The sequence below is a fragment of the Gallus gallus genome, chromosome 2, assembly GCF_016699485.2.
Source record: "Gallus gallus isolate bGalGal1 chromosome 2, bGalGal1.mat.broiler.GRCg7b, whole genome shotgun sequence".
Classification (NCBI taxonomy): domain Eukaryota; kingdom Metazoa; phylum Chordata; class Aves; order Galliformes; family Phasianidae; genus Gallus; species Gallus gallus.
Genome location: NC_052533.1, coordinates 139,903,844 through 139,924,818, shown reverse-complemented (window position 1 = coordinate 139,924,818; position 20,975 = coordinate 139,903,844). Strand labels below are relative to the sequence as shown.

At 35.4% G+C, this 20,975-nt stretch overlaps 1 protein-coding gene across 2 annotated transcripts in view; it reads left to right on the top strand.

Annotated features, from left to right (window-relative positions):
- ADCY8 (adenylate cyclase 8) overlaps positions 1 to 20,975 on the top strand; it is a 119,100-nt gene that overhangs the window by 62,599 nt on the left and 35,526 nt on the right. The window contains exons 6-8 of one of the 2 annotated variants that reach the window (XM_418437.8): positions 8,995 to 9,153; positions 13,164 to 13,434; positions 19,489 to 19,686. In XM_418437.8, the coding sequence (XP_418437.2) occupies positions 8,995 to 9,153; positions 13,164 to 13,434; positions 19,489 to 19,686 (628 nt within the window). The remainder of the gene's footprint in view (positions 1 to 8,994; positions 9,154 to 13,163; positions 13,435 to 19,488; positions 19,687 to 20,975) is intronic. The other variant, XM_004940042.5, reaches the window with a different exon arrangement.

Below are 20,975 nucleotides of genomic sequence, written 5' to 3'. Positions count from 1 at the left end.
TCAGTTCTTTTATCCACTATGTCAATTTTTCTGACTTTCATCTTTTTTGAGTTCTTCTTCAGTTGCTCTCCTCCTTAACAAAGTGTTCTCTTCCCTGCATGTTTTACCATGCAGTCTATCTGCCTGCTTATTTTCCAGACTACTTTCTCCCTTTAATCTGAGTATGTTTCATTATGTACATTAGAGTGTTATGGTGTACTGCAGCTACATTATAGATAACTTAATAGAGAGAGAGTTTAACAAAAATAAATTAATGGAAAATGTAACTGGATAATGTTTATGTAAAAAGGATATTTAAGAACATTGGTTCAATTATCACAGAATAAACGTTGCACAAAGTAATCAGTATTTTGCTTCTGGAGTCCACCCAGTGAAAGTGAACTATGAAATAGAGAAAATAGATTGATGGGAAAACATAGTTAAAAATACTTGGAGACACACATGAAATCATTTGCATTTGCTTGGTAATACCATGTGCAATTAACCCCTTGTAAGTTATTTTTCTTTTCTAAATTTCTGTGAACCTCATTACTTATTTGTAAGTCTCCTAAACTCTGGTGTCCTCTTATGAACAACGATTCAAAGATGGTACTCCAGAAAAAGTAGCAGTCTAGTTTTAATATCTTAAGTGATAGGTGAGTTCAGAAGGAGTTGTGAAATCAAAGTCCATTAGGATATTGGTCATCCCAGGCCAATTCAGTTCATATTGCCTCCAACTGTTCTGATAAGTACAGCATTTGAATTTCTGGCCATCTGATGAGTTTTTTTTCCCAAGCTTTTCTTTTCCAGTTGTTGAAGCATTATCTTACTTATCTTAATGTGCATCTATATAGTTCCCAGGGAGGATCAGTCGTTCTATAGGATAAAATAATTCAGAGTACTTGGAAATTTCTACTGTCTCTCAATTGCAACTGAAATTGATAGAACTCTCTCATGATTAAAATGAGAAAAAACCTCAACTTTTTGAAAAACTGAATTTCTACTAAGGACTGGAGATCTGATCTAAAACCTAAAAAAAAAAAAAAAAGATATTTAGATTATTATTATCTTATCTGTCTCTAAAGTTTTCATGAAATGAAAATTTGGTATGTTCAAAACAAAAGAGAGATGACTCAAGATATGGAAATTATCCTTTGGTGTCACAATTATATTCAAATTATATACAGGAATTCAAAGCTTCTTACAAGGCAGATAACGATTACAGGAAAAATCCAAACATTTAAAGATTACTGATAAAGGTGATATAAAACTGATAAAGGTGACATGCAAAGCTCTTTCTTAGTTCTTAAATCTCATTTATGATTTAGCTGAAGCACTTGGCCTAGCTTAAGATGTAGACATTAAAACCAAACAAACAGAAAAAAAACATACAAAAAGAATCCTCAGAACAGGATTTATGCAGCAGTATCCCACCTAAATTGGGGTTTAGGCACTAAAATCACAGATTGAAATCCATATACTTTTAGAACTTTTCATTCTTAAAACAGTTTAAGATCTTTGTGTAATTAGGACAGAAGGAATCTTTAAATTAAATAGGCCAGATTTTTATCTTTAGGTCCTCTAATGTCTCATTCCCTTATTGACAATATGTAGTTGATACAAGGATCAGTACCTAACTGCAGATGAGGAACTGCCCCCAAATCTACCGTATCAGGCTATCATTACTGAATTTTCGTCAACCCTTCTTGATAATTGTTTCGTCAGCAGGAACGTAACAAGAATGCAAAATCTGTTTGTTACACAACCTGTGAAACAAGTTATCTCGGACAAATTGACCCTTAACAGATTTCTAGGTGTTTTAAAATGCCTCATATACCATATATTTAATGAGTTAGTTCATTATTGAGGTTCTGCATCTTGATCTTAAGGGCTCTAAACTTGACTCTTAAGGGCTCTAAACTCATGTCTTGCTGCTCATTTTCTCCTTTCACAGACGTAAAGAGCTTTTCAGAGCTCAACAAATCAATTCAAGATCATAGTTTTCTCTGTAATCTTTTATGCATCACTGTTCTTGTTACAAAGCTTATACAAGAAAAGCCTTTATGTATTCCATTCTATCTTGTACTTTGCTCCCTTGATAATCGAGAGCAATAAAAATATGACTTTCATCCATGGGAAAGTTCCACAAATTCTGATTTTTATTGTGAAGAAAGGGAGCTTTGCTCTATCATAGGAGACAAAGAATCCTAACTATTATTGTCTTGTTGTAATCTCTTGTAAACTGTCTTTGGATACAATTGGAAGTACAAGCTAAATAAAAATAATAAGCTCTTTATAATAGGTCCATTTATTTGGATGGTTCCCACATCTTTTTGTATGCTGTGCAAATCTTCCGGACTTAAATATATTGTATTAATGCTTGTCTCTTCTGACAGTTGATAGAAATAAGACAGTACAGGAATGTTTGGTCATGAGATGATTATATTTCATTTTAATACCTATGACCTAAGCTGAAGGGGTTTCAGAGATAACACTGAGGGAAACTAAACCTGCAATTGCACTTACCTATTAAGAAAAAAAAAAAAAAAAAAAAAGGCTCAATTTTATCTTTATTGATATACTGGGAGAAGAGAAATTATAAGAAAAAAGCAGTCATCAGCATTTGCATTGCATTAGTGAAATTCTAAAGCTGTGTTGGAGTGTCAGATAGATGGACTTATGAATGAGACGTGATAAAATTCAAGATAGGAGAACTATTTGCTGACAGTCAAGTATAGAACATGAGCTCAAGACTCAACAGTAAAATGAGGTTGGATTTAGTGATATGATCTCTTCTTCAAATATATTAAAATAAATGTAAAATAGATAGGAGAAAGATGCAGAACACAAAAGTAATTCTTAACTAAGATAATTTCTAAATATCACATTATGCTCCAGATAGAGATCAGTATGCTTGTTCATTGAACATTTCATTTCTTTGTACTGGGCTGTTGGAATAGTAATTACTACATAAAGCACAGTGAGAGTACCAAAGGAGATTCTGGGAAAAAGTGAGGTAAAGGAAAAGGGAGGGGAATTATGAAAGGGAGACAGTGTGCAGAGAAGGACTGTCAAGAAAAGTAAAGGAAATAACCATAAAGGAATCTCTACCTTTTAAATGGAAATTTTAGAAAATAATATGTCAATATCAAGACTGAGATGAAAATAATGAATGTTGATGTTGTGTTGTGTCTTTAAAGAGTTTGTTAAGCATTTTTATAAGGGTGCAGGGAAAAGCCATAAAAATAATATATGAAGCAATAGTACTTTTAAAATAAGAAAATTATTTAGGCCGATTTGTTTAGACTATATTAAAAAAAAAAAATAACATAACTGAGAATTTGTTTGTAGGAGCTTATTAGTATGGACAGACAACACTGGATTTAAAAATGGGCAACAGTATTACCATAAGAAGGGGCAACTTTTTCCTGGAAGGAAGATTTCCATTGGATGCAAGTTACTGAAAAATAAACAAATTCAAGTGGTTAAAATGTACCAGACTATGTTGCACAGGATGTCAAGTCGGATTATCTAACTAACACTTCTGCTCTTTAGTTTTGGACACAATGGCAGTATAGGTGATAGGATGTATTTCCAAGGGTTAAAGATTTCTTCCTTCACCACCACCTTCTCAAATGTCATTAATCCTAAATTTCAGAGATTGTGTAAGGCTTGGATACTCAAGGACTCACTTGCATAGTTTAATGATGGAAATCCAACTACAATTCACATAAATGATGGAAGTTCAAACAGGTCTTTATGCTGCCATATTTATTTGGTAAATCATGGAATGCGAATGATTTATTGAATTATTTTCCACTAAAATACCAGCTGAAAGAGTAATTATTTTGACTGCAAAAGCAGTGCCAGTTTGCCATGTGGGCTAAACTCCAGAAACTATCCATAATAAGTTACTAATATGGGCATCAAATCATGAAAAAAAAAAAAAAGAAAGAAAAAAAAAAACACCATATTTTAGATGATCTCCGTGACTGATCTGTTAGGTTTTCTGCTTTCCACATGAATGAAACCCCAGTCTGTAACTCCATCAATTGAGTATTAACATAAAATCATGTAGTGATCAATGCTTGTTAAATAAGTTACTTGTGCACTGAAGCAGCCAGAAACTGCTTTCATATTCCATGATTTATTATACAATTGATACATTTCTGGATTCCTTCCACAGATCCTTTCTTGCACAACACACAGGGCTCAGCCTATGCTGGAGAGAGCTCAGATTCATGTGAGACAGAACAGTGCTTCACAAAACAAAAAAAAATATTGCTTGCCTTCATTTCAAAAGTTCTAGTTCACAAGTTCAGCGCATATCAGATACAAGCTCTATCATCACATCCACATGTCCATTTCAGCCACTGACAATGAAGGAACAGAGCAGCAGGACAGCCTGTCATTCCCTGTTTTTACTGTTGGGTGCCTAAATAAATTGAACTACGTATGATTAATCAGCTTGTGCACCCCTAAGAACTCTTTCCTTTGAAAATGCCAACAAATGCTATCAAAGTTACCTTGTCAAGGTAGCATAGGAATGTGTAAATAGCTTGTTTTCAAATAAAAAAGCAGATTTCTGATGATAAGTTTTGTTATCCATTGTGGTTCCTTTCTGCTGCTCAGAGCAGGAAGACCTTAAACAATGGGAATGGAGAATTAATTTGCTCATATTGCTATAGTATCAGCCTGAGCTCAGAGAAAGTCAGTTACATTAGTGATAAATCTGATGATATGAAACTTCTCTAGAAGTAACAAGTGCTGCTGACTCTGGGATCCAGCTCTCATTCCAAGGTAGACCCATTCTGAAGCTATTTTAAAGTGGCTTCTTGGGATATTATCTGCCTTACTTTGTAAATTCAATGCTTTGTGAAGTCCATCTGCAAAATGTTATATCCTGTGAGTCATGTAGCTGTACTCTTTGAAGCCTTCAGTAGTTTAGTGTGCCCTGTTACCTAGCTTTTTATGTGTAATGGATGTCTCTTTTGCAAGGATGACACAGCTCCCAGAATCATGCCAAAGAGAGCAGCCACCTCAGTTCACCTTCTCATATCAGTCAAAAAAATTCTGTTAGGCTCAAGTGAAAAGTTTTCTATGTAATTCATTCTTAGAATCATAGGACAGGTCAGTTTGGATGGGATCTCACGATAATGATCACTAGTCCCACCTCCTGATCAAAGGGCCATCTATAACTCTCATTTAGTTCACAGAGCACAGAATTCCCATTTCTGTTACAAGTGCATGAAAACAGCAATGACTAAGTCTTAACAAGTCTCACAGAACAAACTCCTGAAACTGTAAGAGATATAGTCATCCAGGGAAAAAAAAAAAATAACATGCTGGAGATATTTTAAATATCTCAGTTGGTAAATAGGGCCTTGCAAAGCAAAACTGATTAGCAGAGATAGGGCTGATCTGTCACTGTCTGAACATACAACATGTGAGTTGCAGGGCATTCCAATTTCTGGCAGCTACAGAAAATGTTGAAAAGCAGATTTCAGAATTTTGGCTCATATTTTCATGCAAATAAAAAAGCCTCAAATACCCATCAAAGAATGCTGGCCAGAAGGAAATGTCAAGATCCAGTTAAAACCAACAAAATGTTCATCACTGTCTTGATTGAAATGAGATATGGCAAGAATAGCAACAGTCACAATTTCATTTCATGAGGCAGTTTTTGAGGTAAACCAGGCTGTGTTATGGATCATCAATAATTTAACTTAATTTATGTGCTTTTCCAAAGAATTTCCAGAAGCCTTAAGCAGTTGAAGAAGATTCATTCATAGTTGAATAAATTTAAGAAGCAGAACTAGAGAATGCAGAACATGAACATATGGAAAGAGCACAATTTGTTTTTTTCAATATCTAGTACACGATATGATTTTATTTTTTCTATTTTTTTTTCCCTGAATAAATGTGAACTACCCCTTCCTGAAACTAAGAGGACTCAGGTTTTGTAGTTTCAGAGTTTTTAATAGCTTCTGCCTTACAACAGTATATAAACAAGACCTTGTGAAGTAATGAACAGCCTGTCTGTTAGGGAATTTGATTTGACTACGTAGACATCTATCGTACAGTCCCGTTCTCTATATAATTCTGAAATGCCTCACTCCACATTACTTCAAATTTTAAAGAAAAAGAATTCTGTGACTTTTTACACACTAATCAGTCATTACATTTTTCAATGACAACTATTTATTTATTATTCAATTTAAAACTTTCTAACAAAAGTTTGGCAAAATCTCAAGTGTCCACAAACATTCTCAACAGTTCTGTTCTCAATTTTGCATTGCAAATAACAAAGGAATGGAAGAAGGACCAAATCTCCATCATGCTTTTGAATCATACTCTGGACAGATTCTGTTTAAATATATCCCAGACTGCCTGTGGCTCAATTCAATCAGGTCCTTCCATATAATTGGTCTCCTGCCTATCAACGTAAGAACATATTGCTGTGAAGGGCAAGTAAGAGGAGAATATGATGATAGGACCCTGCAGGTGTACCTAATCTGGCAGGAAAACAGAACAGCCCGAAGTCAAAAGCTGCAGGCAGATGGCCAAATCCCAGCTGACCACAGATGAAGAGCTGAGATCAAATATCATTTCAGCAGCACACATGGAAAAGTTTCTGGGAGGTTGTGAAAGATAACAGATGAGGCAAGAAGGAGTATAGCCTTGCATAGAGTCTCTAGCGTCATGTAGGAGGTGGTTTGGAATCAGAGCTACCTGCAGTTTTGAATAAATGCAGAAGTGCTATGTGGCAAAGCTTTTGAGGGAAAGCTATGATCAAAGCTTTCCCTGCACATGATCATATTTTAGGACAAAATTGCTGAAATCCAGCAACTCCCAGAGAACGCTCTGGAAACAGAGGGAAGTATTGCTTGACTGCGACATCTTTTGTATGTGTTCTCTACAATGAGATCTGTGTACATTAATTCCCATACAGCATACAAATACAGGGTTATAATTTACAATATTTAAAATTAAATGACAGTATTTACTAGCATTTAAAATTTAACCTGATCTAATAGAGAGTATATATATATATATATATATATATGCATAGAGACACACACAATTAACCTATTTTAATAAATGTAAGGTCCTCCTATTTTGTGCATTTTTCAGTGAAAATCTTTTTGCTCAATTACTCCTCTGGATCTAGATAGCATTCTATTTCAAAATAAAAAAATTAGACATAAAGTGAGAAATAATTATCTGGGTCTGAAGGAAAGAAAAAGGCAGACTGGGAAAACAATTTTGTGGGGGGTTTGTCTGACAATTCTTCTGAGAGTTATGAGTGTTTAGATATTTTTGTAGCATACCTATAAAAACTCTTCATAACACATTGCAAATTGTAGTGTTCTTACTCCTCTTAATCTCTCACAATACATAAGGAACTTCTTCAGTGTGGAGGATTTGTTTTCAAGTTCCATCTTCCAGAGTCAGGTGATTATGTGTTTATTTAACTTTCATATTTCAAGCCTTGATTGAAAAATAAAGAAATTTTTAGATGAAAACTATATACTATTTAAACACAGATAAATCTCCTCCCAAAGCTCATTCTTTTTTATTTTCTTATGATTAACACTGTGTAAATCTCTTTGTTTTAAAAATCTGAAATACATTAGCTTCATGATATGATGTAACGATCTTCTCTAGTAGACAAGCAACTGCACTGGGATATCATGTACACACATTTCTCCAAGGTTTGGGAATATGAAGACTAATTGCTTATTTTCAGTTCCTCACTATTTTTTATGATTAATTTATCTCAATTTTGAAACTGTTATTTCATATTTTTTTTGTGTTCACACAATGAATCAGTGTTCCTGTTGCAATAACAAAAGGCCACGTAATGAATGCAATAAGTAGTTTTCTCCTCTAGAGAGGGTCAGTCAAGGTGATGACTGAGGCATCTGAGGCAATGGTTCTGCTTCAAAGTTGTGAAATAAGGCTGTTTATTCTTTGCCTGTTCTGTGATCTTGTTGCCCTACTGTTGACTTCAGTGATCACAGAAATTGAACTCTTGACAGAGGTATAGCAATCTTGCTCATAGACCAACAGTAGTAACATGCTTTTCCTATCTTGAGCAAGTTATTCAAATATGAACACTAGCTTTAACAGTTTTTTTGGTGCAAATAATTGTTGTGTTGTCACACAGGAAGGACTGGAAAAGTTCTATCTTTGTCAATGGATATAGACCAATTATCGTAACTGTGAGTTTCCTGTGATGATGTGCTTGACTTTCCCAACACTGACCTGGAAGAAGTAGTGCAAGGTTTAAGTGACTGTAGCTACAAATGATACATTTTCTCATACCAGAAAAAGAAGAAACTATTTTAACACAATGAAATTCCATTTATGACCCACAGATAAATTAATTGAAAACAGTGTTGAAGCAAAGTCCCTCTTCTGAGGCTGTTAACAAATGCATTTTTGTGTGTTTACTTTTGAACCGTGAAGTGGTCGTCTCAGAACAATTTACTCTGACCAAACCTCCTGCAAATAATTCACCTTTGGACAAAAAGTACCTGTTAAATTTCTTAAAAAAAAAAAAAAAAAAGAAAAGACATTTTAAAGTTAATTAAAGAATGCAATAAAATATAAAAGTATACGCAGGTTTGATGATAGTAATTTTGGTCATGTTTTTGGTAGTTCTTTAATACTTCTAAGCTGACAAACTCAATGACTTCAATTAATCTTTTCATTCATACATGTTTTTCTCTTCCTATCTTTTTCTTTCTGCCTGATAGGATTAATATATGTGCCACTGAACCATGCATGCAACTAAGTGCTTAATGATAATCTGTTTTTTATAGTTATTTCATTATTACCTGGACTTTACTACCTAGAAGGGTATCTCTTCATTTCGCAGATCAAGTGGCCATTTACACAAAACTGACATTGTATTTTGCATAGTATTATTTCCTAAAGATACGAAAAAATGTGGCATATAATTTCACGAGCCTGGTCTTTTTGTTTGTCTGTTTTTGCTTTGTTTAACAGATATGTTAGGTCAAGAACAAAGCATGACATTGACATGAGGATAGGGATACATTCAGGATCAGTTCTGTGTGGAGTGCTGGGCCTGCGAAAGTGGCAGTTTGATGTCTGGTCATGGGATGTGGATATTGCAAACAAACTCGAGTCTGGTGGAATTCCTGGGTAAGGCAACATGTATTTCCCACAGTCAGAAAACATTGTCAACACACTGTTAATCTTTCCAATTCTTTCAATTATTTCATAAACTATAATTTTGGGTGGTTTATTGGTTTATTGGTTTAGTTGGTTTGCTTTACTTTTTCTTCTGTTTTGTGATTGGCAAGAATATGTGAGGTTACAGCCAGAAACAATGTAGAAATGGTCTCCATGCAGAGGCATTAGAAAAGATTTCTATTTCTTCTCCTTTGCCACCTAACATTTCACGAAGACAGTCAGTAGCTGTATTCAGGCTATATGGTACACAGAGATAGCCCAAATATCCCAGCTAGCTGTTGACAATTCCTGAGTTTCTCCAGGCTTAATTCTGCTGCCGTGAAGCATGGTGATGCTATTTATTTTATTTCATAATGTACAAAGTTTGGGAAGATATCTGTCTTCATAGGTGACTATGCTAATAACAAGGAGGTATGGACAGCAGGCTCTTATCATCATAGAATATCCCAATGGGATCCCCAAAGATCTGTGAGTCCAACTCCTGGCCCCACACAGAACCACTCTAAAATTGAACCATATTTTTGGGAGTGCTTTCCAAAAGCTTTTGAAATTCTTGCAGCTTGGTTCAGTGACCACTGCCCTGGTGAGCCTGTTCTATTCCCACTACCCTTTGATGAAGAACGTTATCCTAATAACCAACCTGTCTCTCCCTTGACACAGCTCCATGTCATTCCCTTGGGTCCCAATGAACTCTTATAAATATTTAATGCTTTAGCAGATGTTTTGAGACTTTTTTTTTTTTTTTTTTTTTGCCAGCCAGTCTGTATATGAAAATGTATCACTTCCCATTCACCTGTTTGGTTTCCCTTTATCTGTTGTGGCTACTGCACCTGGGGGATAAAATATTATTTCTACCTGACACGACATGTACCTCACTGCAGCTTGGAAGTTGCATTTGCTAAGTTTGAAGCAACAATAATGATTGCAGCAATCTTCTATACACTTTCAGTTCCCTCTTCCATTGCTGAAAGATGTAGAAAAGACTACAATACAATGATGCAACTTTCAGCAATGGAACAGAAGCAAGAGCCACGGACACTGTTATATAGAGAAAGTTTAAAGTGATGCTGTCATCTTAAGTGAGAGATTTAATTCATCAAATCTGAGTCAAGTGCTATGCTCCCTATACCTACATCAGGTTATGTCAGAACTGCCATGTTCCAAGGAAAATATAAAATTACTTGGTTTATACTGTGTATACAGTATAATGTGGACTCTCACCACTCTTCCTTATAGTGGGTCCTTAAGGTAATATTTCTTATACATATATAACATATTCTTAGGAAAAGCAGAAAATGAAACTTTGCATGCTCTGAAAATAAATTCTGTACTCTGCATATATCACTGGTGTATAAAACTTCAGAAAAAGAAAATTACTGTCTCTGCTGCTTATCACATAAGAGCCTCAGATAACTAAGAAATGTCATATGCTGCTTAGTTCACATGAGCAAAACAATTATCTACACCAGCAAAAAGTGTAGTTTATTGCTGTTAATTCATACAAGTAATACAGCTATTAATGAATAACGCAGAGAAGGCACCACCTTGCTGGTGTCAATAAAATGCCTGACTAAGCTGCAGTCTATTGGAGCGGAGTAATTTCCACTCTCATATATCCATTTGCTAACAGAGCAAAGCCTGTACATGACAGCAGTTCACTAAGTCTCTCAAAGCAGTGATTTACATCACACTTTCCTGGTACGCAAAGCAGATTTCCTAGAGCAGCTAAGGTCTTTTCAGCCTCTCCTCACTTCTCCCCATGTAAAATCATATGATATTTTTTAAGAAACACTCTTCTGCCAGCTTCCCATCTTCTAATTTTCTTTTGGTACACCTAGGTATTAATCTGCTTTATTGAACTGGCAGAAAACTTAGCTAATAATCAATTTTCCAGAGTACATCATTGACAAGTTTTACTTAAAGTTTTTGGCTTGGTATGCTTTCAAAAGTAGGGTAGGCTATAGTTGTTTCTTCAGTGCTTGTACTCCTGACATAATACATTTATATGAAATTAAGGGACTTTTATACTTTTAAAATATTTTTTTACACTTTTTACTTGAGTTTTTTTTAATCAGTGCAAAAGGTGAAATCCAGAAATATTTTTAATCTACCAGTGATTTACTAATACTTGATCCACTAAAGGGTATTACATCAGTAGCCAGCTCCACACTCTAGTTATCATTCCCATTATAAAATCCATCTTTGAAGCTTTTGTAATGCAATCTTCTGAAATTATATTAGGTTGAATTTCAGTACAAAGATAGTCACCCTAGCAACTAATGTATCATTTTCTTTTTCATTCTTCTTTTCTCTTCCACTTTTTTTTTTTTTTTTTTTTAATTAGTAGTTTACTTCAGTAAATTCTACCCCATTCAGTTTTCTAAAGGCTAGGAAATGCATTGTCTAATATATCATATGACCTGGTTTTAAAGTCCAGGCCAAACTGTGCTTATATTTGAGAAATCATTTTACTCTTCTTTTTTCAACATTCATTTTAGTGAGATTTTTTTACAACAGAGTGCTAATCTCTGTGAACATATAACAGCATGACTTCAGTCAGTGAAAGTTTTACAGAATCTATTTTGTCTTCAATGAGAAGCAGAGATGGGGTTAAAAAAAAATGAGCTCCAATTTTTGATCTTTTAATTTTAGACTGATATTTAATACTTCATGTAAACCCAGTCTGATTGTCCTGGGCATTTCACAGTGATTAAAGATAATCAGCAATCAATTTTTTTGGCAATACCTTCACATCATACAGGTGCTTATTGCCTTTATACTCCACAAATATTTTGTGCAAATTAATTTTTTAGATGCATTTTTTAAGTTCAAAAGGAAAGTTCCTTGGGATTATGCGAGGACTGTTTCTTTCAGTGGAGCCAAAACAAGTTCTAGTGCGTAATAAAAATTCCTAGGTGTATGTCATAAAGAAATGATGAATTTTAGCTAACTGAATTTTAGGAATCTGCAAGCCTGACTTTCTGATAGTGCTGTGTATTCAATTTTTTTTTTTTAAATTAGCCAATTTTGAAGACATAGTACCTTTATTTTTTGAGTTAGCTAAATGTCTAATGACCATCTCCTCATACCACATTTATAATTCTGTTTTGTAAGGTACTGCATGGCTAAGCACTTGGATGTGTTTCAGAGGTGTCTGCAATATATCTCACATGTAGGATGTTGAAGACTTCTTAAAGATAGGAATAAGAAACAACTATTCCATTTTGTTTCAATTGAATTTATTTCTGTCCTTCTCAAGCCATCATAACTACAGTGAAGAAATTCCAAATAGCAAACACCTCCAAGTTTGGCTGGAAAATATCTAAAGACCTATATTCATACTTTTGCAAAATTTGAGCTCTTCATATGTCATCTCTTTGATTTGTTACATTTGCTTTTGCAAAAGCTTTTTAACATCACTAACTCTCGTTAGAACGTATCATCCCACTTGCCTAGTACTGGGCTAGTTTGTGTAACTATTGCCTAATTCATGTCTGATATAATCAGATTACTAATTTAAATAATATATGATACCTCAGCTAACAGAATGAAATTGAAGAGCCTTCGCACAAACTGCTCTGATACACAGCATATTATTTCTTGACCATATCTACCTGAAGTGTCAATCTGGATTCACTTTCAATCATATTTTACCCAGAAAAATCTCTTGTTAAACTGTTACTGTGAACAAAGGCATCAGATATGAATATCAAAGAGTTTTTCCTGTGACAGGACTTCATGCATTCCTGAGATCCTGTTGGTGAAAACAAGACAGCACTCACCCCCAAATCATGTTTCTTGAATACACTATTCCATTTTCATGATATAAATCACCATATAAACAGAAATTATTCTATTTATCTATCATGTTAATGTGGTACAGAGTTCATAAAACTCCTTGCTACCTATTTATACTAGAGCACAATCAGTATTTGCTACTACTTATTTCACTTATGCAGGAGAATCCACATCTCCAAAGCCACTCTGGACTGCCTCAATGGGGATTATAAAGTTGAAGAAGGGCATGGCAAAGAACGCAATGAATTCTTGAGGAAACATAACATTGAGACTTATTTAATTAAACAACCTGAGGAGAGTCTGTTGACTTTGCCTGAAGATATTGTGAAAGAGGCTGTCAGCTCCTCCGACAGCAGAAACAGTGGGGCAACATTTACCGAAGGATCATGGAGCCCTGAACTTCCATTCGATAACATAGTGGGAAAACAGAACGTAAGTCAAACTTCCTTTAATGTCATATACTATAAATGCATGCTTGAGTGCATTTCAATAATGGAAGCCTCAGAGAAAACAAATTCATCTTTAACCTTTTCTCTAACGCATACTGTAAAAGCAGATGATTAAACAAATCTTTACAGAGCAGAAATAAATCATGCATCCATATTGGGGAAATGCCAGGGGCCCAGGCATTTTCTTTCTTCTCAATTTTATTTCCCAACTCAAATTAAATACTACACAGCTTCGTTTTAATTATAACAATCCTTAAAGAAATAAATCAAATATAAATTTAGTGTAACTAGGTGGGACATTCTCGTTGAAGTGTGTATCTCATGGCATAGTTTCAATGCACTACCATCAAAGCAAAAGATGTGAGTGGACTTTCTGCCAGAGGAAACAACATAGTGTAATTTATTGATATATAAGGGAAATAAAAGTGTTAAAAAAAAAAAAACCTTGCAAAAATAATTTGTCCGTTCTGTCTTCCTCTCCTCTCCTCTCCTCTCCTCTCCTCTCCTCTCCTCTCCTCTCCTCTCCTCTCCTCTCCTCTCCTCTCCTCTCCTCTCCTCTCCTCTCCTCTCCTCTCCTCTCCTCTCCTCTCCTCTCCGGGTTGTTAGGGTAGTTTGGTTAGGTCGTGGTTGGACTTGATGATCTTTTAAGAGCTTTTCCAACCCGAGCGATTCTATGATTCCTCTCATCTCCTCTCCATTTCATTATCCTCTTCTCCTCCTCTTAAAAAAAAAAAAAAAAAAAAAAAAAAAAGGTACAACTTAAAGGCTGATTTTAAGGCATAACGAAGGTTCATTAGCAAATGAATTAGAGTCTAAAGTCATGAGTAGCTTGATATAAATACAAAACAACTAACACTCTTCCTCATCAGATCTTTCCCAAAAGTACTGTACTACTAGCACATCAGGACACAGCAATACCTATACAGTCATAGAATTTGCTTGTGAAGTCTCTTTACAGAGAGGAAATAAAGCTGGAAAGGTTAAAATGCCCTCAGACACCTCTCTTTACACTGCACTTGAAAGACTGATCAGTCCTTATGAAACAAGGTCATCTGCAAATACTCCATATTTCTGAGTGATCTGTAATGACATGATACATTCTTTCTTCTGCTGCCCATCCTTAGTCTTACCTGTCTTCGTTGTCTGTTGAACTTCAAGTGTTGTTGTGTGGAGATCTTTCTTTCTCAACTTTTTTCTACTTCTTGCAAATCTGCTCTGAAATAAGTTTTCACAATCAAACAGTCCATGGTGGTATCTTCATCTTTTCAGACTGAACTGGAGCATGGTATAATTTGCTGTGATATAAAACACTTGTTTTATACATGTTCTGTACATCTGTGTATCTGTATGTACACTGCCTTTTAGTATTATCTGTATCTCTTTTTATATATTCTCATTACATTAGGAACAGAGGTATGAGTGCATGCTGCTATGCCTATCTGATGTCTCTCTCTTTGTTCTCCTTTCCCTTAAAGACATTCCAATTTCTATACTCCAAAAGATCTGTGGAGAATAGGCTACCATTTCATTGTTCATTTTTTCAGCTAAACCTGACCTTGATGCTAACAACAAAAAGGAATAAAATACAGATCTAGTATTTCTGTTACATTTTTGAACAACTCTCTCTTAATGAACTATTTGTAAGTCCATGAAAATTATTGAAATAGGCATAACTATACTGTTGTTTTACACCAGATATTTGTCTTTTGGCAGCAAATGATCTATTTCTAAAACTGTTTCTCACTTTTTTTTAATAAGAATAGAATGGAATAGAATTTGGTTTTCTACTTGAAGTAACTAGAATTTTGTATTACAGAGTTTTCCAATAGCTGGTGGGTGGACACAAAAAAATATAAATATTCTGCTATTTCATGTATACTTCAACTATTATGCAATTTTCAATTTTAAAGTTGAGAAAATAGGCATTATTGCTCACAAATAATGTATTTCAAATCAGAGTTCAGATCATAGGTTTAAATTATACAAGGATAAAGTAACTTTTTTTCCAGAGAGATGTCAGCCTTAAACAAAGATAAGTGTTTAATAAAAGTCACTGGTAGAAGTAAATGTTGAGAATCCAAATAACAGCAACATAACGATATCACTCCATGTGTCTGAATATTTACTGACAGTACTTAAAAGAATTCTTTACCTGCTATAAGTTACGACAAAATCTGAGTAACCCCACTTACTTGTAGCTGTAGCTGTAGTTATCTTGGAAGAATCTGATATGGCAGACTCTCTTTTGAGCTCTCTTGCTCAAATTCAAATTCACTGCTATGCATATTCTTTACCTCAACTTCATTTTGCATGGGCAGCCTAAGTCAGTGAATGGAAGGTGTCTTGATGTGAGTGAGAAAGAGAATAACCACTCTTTATGACACTTTTTGTCTACTGACTGTCTCAGGTGTTAACCTCCCACAGAGCTCAGTTCCCAAATATAAGGGTCTGATGTTATTTGTGGTGTTCCAGGATGTGTGAGAAACCCAAATGCCCTGTTAAACCAGGCATCTATGAAAGACTTGTGGTCATCTGGACTATCTGCTAAAACCAGGAAGAGACTCTGTGGCATCTTGTATACTGTGAATCACCCATGCTGAAACAAGTGAATGCTCCAACTAGTGGTCTATCTCAATAGCTCACTAGGCTTTACCATATTGAATAGGAGCTTCATACAGTTTTTTAACTGTGGCTATCTATTGCAGTTTGAGAAATCTTAGCAAACCCCAGCTGGTCCCCAACTAGACCAACAGTGCATGAGGCTTCTGTAAGTTCTATGTCACATCTCTTGGCTCTCTCGAGATACTTGTGCAGGTTGCCACAAGGCATCTTAGCTGACAACGGCTGCACATAATTGACCAACTGAAAGTATCCAGAGCATATATTGTCAATAATAGAAGCTGGAACACTAAACACCTGTGGGATGTGGTTGACACACCAGGTGGATGGGATGCTATCCAGAGAGACCTAGACAGGCTTGAGCAGTGGGCCCAGGTGTGCCTCATGAAGTTCAACAAATCCAAGTACAAGGTCTTTCACCAGAGTGAAGGCTACCCTCACTACCAATCCAAGCTGGGGGATGAAAGAATTGAGTGCAGCCTTGCCAAAAAATACCTGGGCATACTGATGGATGGGAAACTGGACATGAGCCAGCAATGTGCCCTTGCATCCCAGAAAAACAACCAAATTGTGGGCTGCATCAAAAGAAGTGTTGCCAGCAGGTTGAGGGAGGTGATCACTCTGTAATGTTGAGGCCTCATCTGGAGTACTGCATCCAGATGTGGAATTCTCAGTACAAGAGGGTCATAGACCCGTTGGAGTGCATCCAGAAGAGGGCCACAAAAATGATCTAAGGAATGTAACAAGTGTTACATGTCTCCTACAAGGACAGGCTGAGGCTGTTCAGCCTCGAGAAGAGAAAGACTCTGGGGAGACCTGCTAGCAGCCTTTGAATATCTAATGAGGAGCTATAGGAAAGAAGGGGATAGACTCTTTAGCAAGGGCTGTGGTGATAGAACAAGGGGAAAAGATTTTAAGCATAAAAGGGTAGATTTAGGTTAGATATAAGGAAAAAGTCTTTTACAGTGAGAGTAATGAGGCACTGGAAGAGGTTACCCAGAGTTGCGGTAGATGCTTGGATGCTCCATCCCTGGAGACTTTCAAGGTGAGGCTGGATAAGGCCTTGGCCAACCCGATCTAGCTGTACATGCCCCTGTTCATTGCAGAGGAGTTGGACTAGATGACCTTCAGAGGTCCCTTCCAACTCTAAGGATTCTTTTATTCTGTGATTCCATGAATTTTACTGACATGTCATCATCCTGAACAAAATCCTACCTGTACCCTGTTTTTTAAACATCTGAGATTTGTATTTCCCTGTTTCCTTGGAAGATCTGGAGTTTGATATATGAAGAAAAACAAATGTAAATCTTTCCAAGAGTTTTATAAATATCGCTGATTACAAATGTCCCTCTTGCTGAAATCAGGATGATTGGACTTGTTACATGAAAGCTTTATTGAAAGGAAGCAAAAACTAATTCCATGGTACCTTTTTCTAAATGTCTGTAAAATATTTCTAATGGATGGATTTTTCTGTTTGTTTGCTTGCTTTTATATTCTTTCTATTTTTTATATCCAGATTCAAGTTTAGCAAGGCTTTTGTCTAAAAGATCATTGTATATGTCCCTGTATTGAACTTAACAGTTACTGTCAGTATCAGGAAGGCTCAAAAGACCACTGAACCAAACTTCCTTTATGTAGGCAAAAGAGAATCTTAATGATAAAAAATGATGAAGGGGAGATACAGAGACAAAATATGGTTAGAACATATAGTTGGCCAATAATTTGCATGACATTTTGCTTTATTTGTAATAGTATTTACTCTGAAGCAATTGTCTTACATGTGTATGCTTGTGTAAGGGAGAGACCTTGCTAAACTCAAATACAAATTTTCTTATTTTAATCTGAAAATAAATACAATTTCAGAGTCCATTTTTGCACCAATACTAATGATTGTTGCCATACTCTTGACATTGTGGCATGTCTATCCATTACAAATTTAAACCAGTTCATACATTCAGCAGAAAGACAGTTCTTCACAGTTATCAAATTCTAAAATGTAATTTGAAGAAAACATAGTCACTTTCTAGAATGAATTGAGAACATTCCCTTTGTGTGAATAAAACATATTACTCAACTAAAACTTTAAGGATCTTCTCCATCCTCACTTTCCATGGAGATATCAGTTAGCTAATACACACAACAGGATCCAGTGTGATCTTGCTTTTTAACAGTGACTTCAATCTCTCTTGTGAGATTTCATCCCCACAAACTGATAATAACTTTCTTGTAATGCTCAGTTTAAAAAAGATAGAAATACCTAAACTGAAACAGTACCTTAATGTGTAATTGTATAGTGTTGAGTCAATGGATTGTTTCCCTGGGATTTTGCTGTATGCTTATGGCTACCAACTTAACTCCAAGAATAATATATCTGAAACGTTAGTATGAAAAATAAAGTTCAGTACGAGAGAAGTTTCCTTGCTTTTTTTCCCCCAAAAGATTTTTTTTTCTAAAGCAGAAGTATATTTCTTGTTTATAGTTCCTGTCTTGTGCTGTGATGCATGAAGGTTTATATCCTTTACATTCATTAACATTTCTTAATGCTTGGGAGTATCACAGGTAATAGACTTTGTTTTCCCATTAGCCTGCTCTTTTGTGTGGTTTGTGTCATGAAATCATAACATAAAAATAGATGAAGTTATTTTTATGAAAGCAGATTCTACCTCTTTCCTGAAGGTGAAATATCTTTTGTACTATCTTGACTTGCTTTTGTTTGCAAAGCTGTGCAAGAGACTTTTCTTGTTTTGTTTTTTTTTTTTCCTTTTGATTTGTCATTGAAATATTAAAGGGATAAAGCAAACAGGATCATATTTTTAAAATAAAGTGAATTACTTTTACATTCAAACATATAGCTTAACTGTAATCTTGACTGGCTGAATTATATCGGTAGTGAAGAAGAGCACATTATCTGAAAACCCAAGCTGAGGCAATCAGAAATGCAACCTTCTTTACTCCTGCCTAGTTGATCTGTTCCTTAACTACACACATCCAGTAAATCTAAGATTAAGACAAGAAAAATGTTATTATTCTCATTTTATTTGTGACTTGTTTCTGTAGCTTCCATTCTGAGTTGCGAAAACACACCATTGACATAGATACTGTATTGTGATTTTGGTGTGTACTCCCCTCATTCATGCTCTAATAATTCTGTAGTGGAATCTAGAAAGGATATTGTATTGCTAGCATTCAGTACAGCAACAAACCTGCTACTCTATATAAAACAGGACATTAAAGCACTTCCTGTAATGTACTGTATGTGTTTAGTGGAACAGACTTATTATTTTACAATTCTATAGATCTCATTTAATAAATTGCATGGAATGCTGTAATGGTTTGCAATGCAACATGATCTAAAACATTGCATTTTTAACCCAAGGGGACCAGCAGGTTTATTCTGTTTGCATGTGCTTTCCCCTAGACTCTGGCTGCCCTAACAAGAAATTCAATAAATCTGCTTCCAAACCATCTTGCACAAGCTTTGCATGTCCAGTCTGGGCCTGAGGAAATTAACAAGCGAATAGAGCACACCATCGACTTACGGAGTGGCGATAAATTGAGAAGAGAGCATATCAAGCCTTTTTCACTGATGTTTAAAGACTCCAGCCTGGAGCATAAGGTAGCTGAGTCTTGGTAGCTGCATTATTTGCTGCTCAAATTGTAATAAATGTCCACTGAAGTAGAGAAGATCCAGGTTCTAGCTTGCATTGTTTCTGTTCTGGTTTTGTTCTTTTTCTATTTTGTTTCAGTTTTCAGAAGGTGGGGCTGAGCTAGAGGCCATAATGGGCAATGTCATGATGCAGGTGTGACAGCACTACAATGATCACATTTAATTTTTGGAAAATGCCTACACTGAGCAAACTCTTCTGAAAACAACAAAAGCCATTTGCTGAGTTTCATTGCTGCCTAGTACAAGCACTTTCCTATCAAATGAAAAATTGCTTTGGCACAAACAGTGATTGAGTTTATTAATAATTTGATAACTTCATAATATATATATATATATTTATATAGATATGTGCCTTTCATTTACTGGTAGAATCCATCTGATCTCCACTATTTCAGCTGCTATGCTATGTCATTTGAAGTCAAAATTAGTCTGTCAGCTCCTTGTGGCAAACATCCCTTCTTTAAAACCTGCTTTCAAGAGGTAAATATTGTTCCTGGTTTTGCTGCTTCTCAGCAGCAGTGCAATCCCACTAATTTCCTTTTCAATCCATCCATATATATATGTATTAAGTTAAAAAGGGCATAGCAATGGGAGAACTTTTAATGAAGAATGCCAGCAGAGTGGGATGGGAATGGTGTTGTGTCTATCTCAGATGATTGTGTTGACTTTCATGTCACTGAAATGCAGCAATGGAAGGTCTGTATTAGGATGTGAATTTAGACTAAAAAGAAAAGAAAAATATTAAATTGCACATTTAGAGACCTGCTTCATTATCATCATTTTCCATTGGAAAGCAGACTGTTTTACTTACAGGAAACTAGTCTTCAGGTTGGGATTAATGGCAAGAGCTTCATGAAAACCACTGGAAAAGAAAAAAATCTGCCTGAAATGCATTGAAGCCCTTATTTTAAAAGCAATCCTACAGAAGGAAAAATAAATATTTTTGTAAAAAAGGAAAAAAGTATGATTTCCCCTAAGAATATTTGTGATACTGAGACACAAGGTAGAGTCCCCAGAAAACATCAATGCTGCAAAAGAAGATATGAAGATGTTTCTTTCAGGGGAGTTATCATGCAAAGCTGACAGGAGCTCAGACATCATGAACAGTGAAATAAAAGGCTGCAGCTGAAATCCCACTCTTAGCAGGACCAAAAAAGTCAGCAATGACAAACTTCACACTTACTTCTGGATGACAAAAAGTCTTTCTATGGGTTTTGATAGTTTTCTTTGCAGTGTAA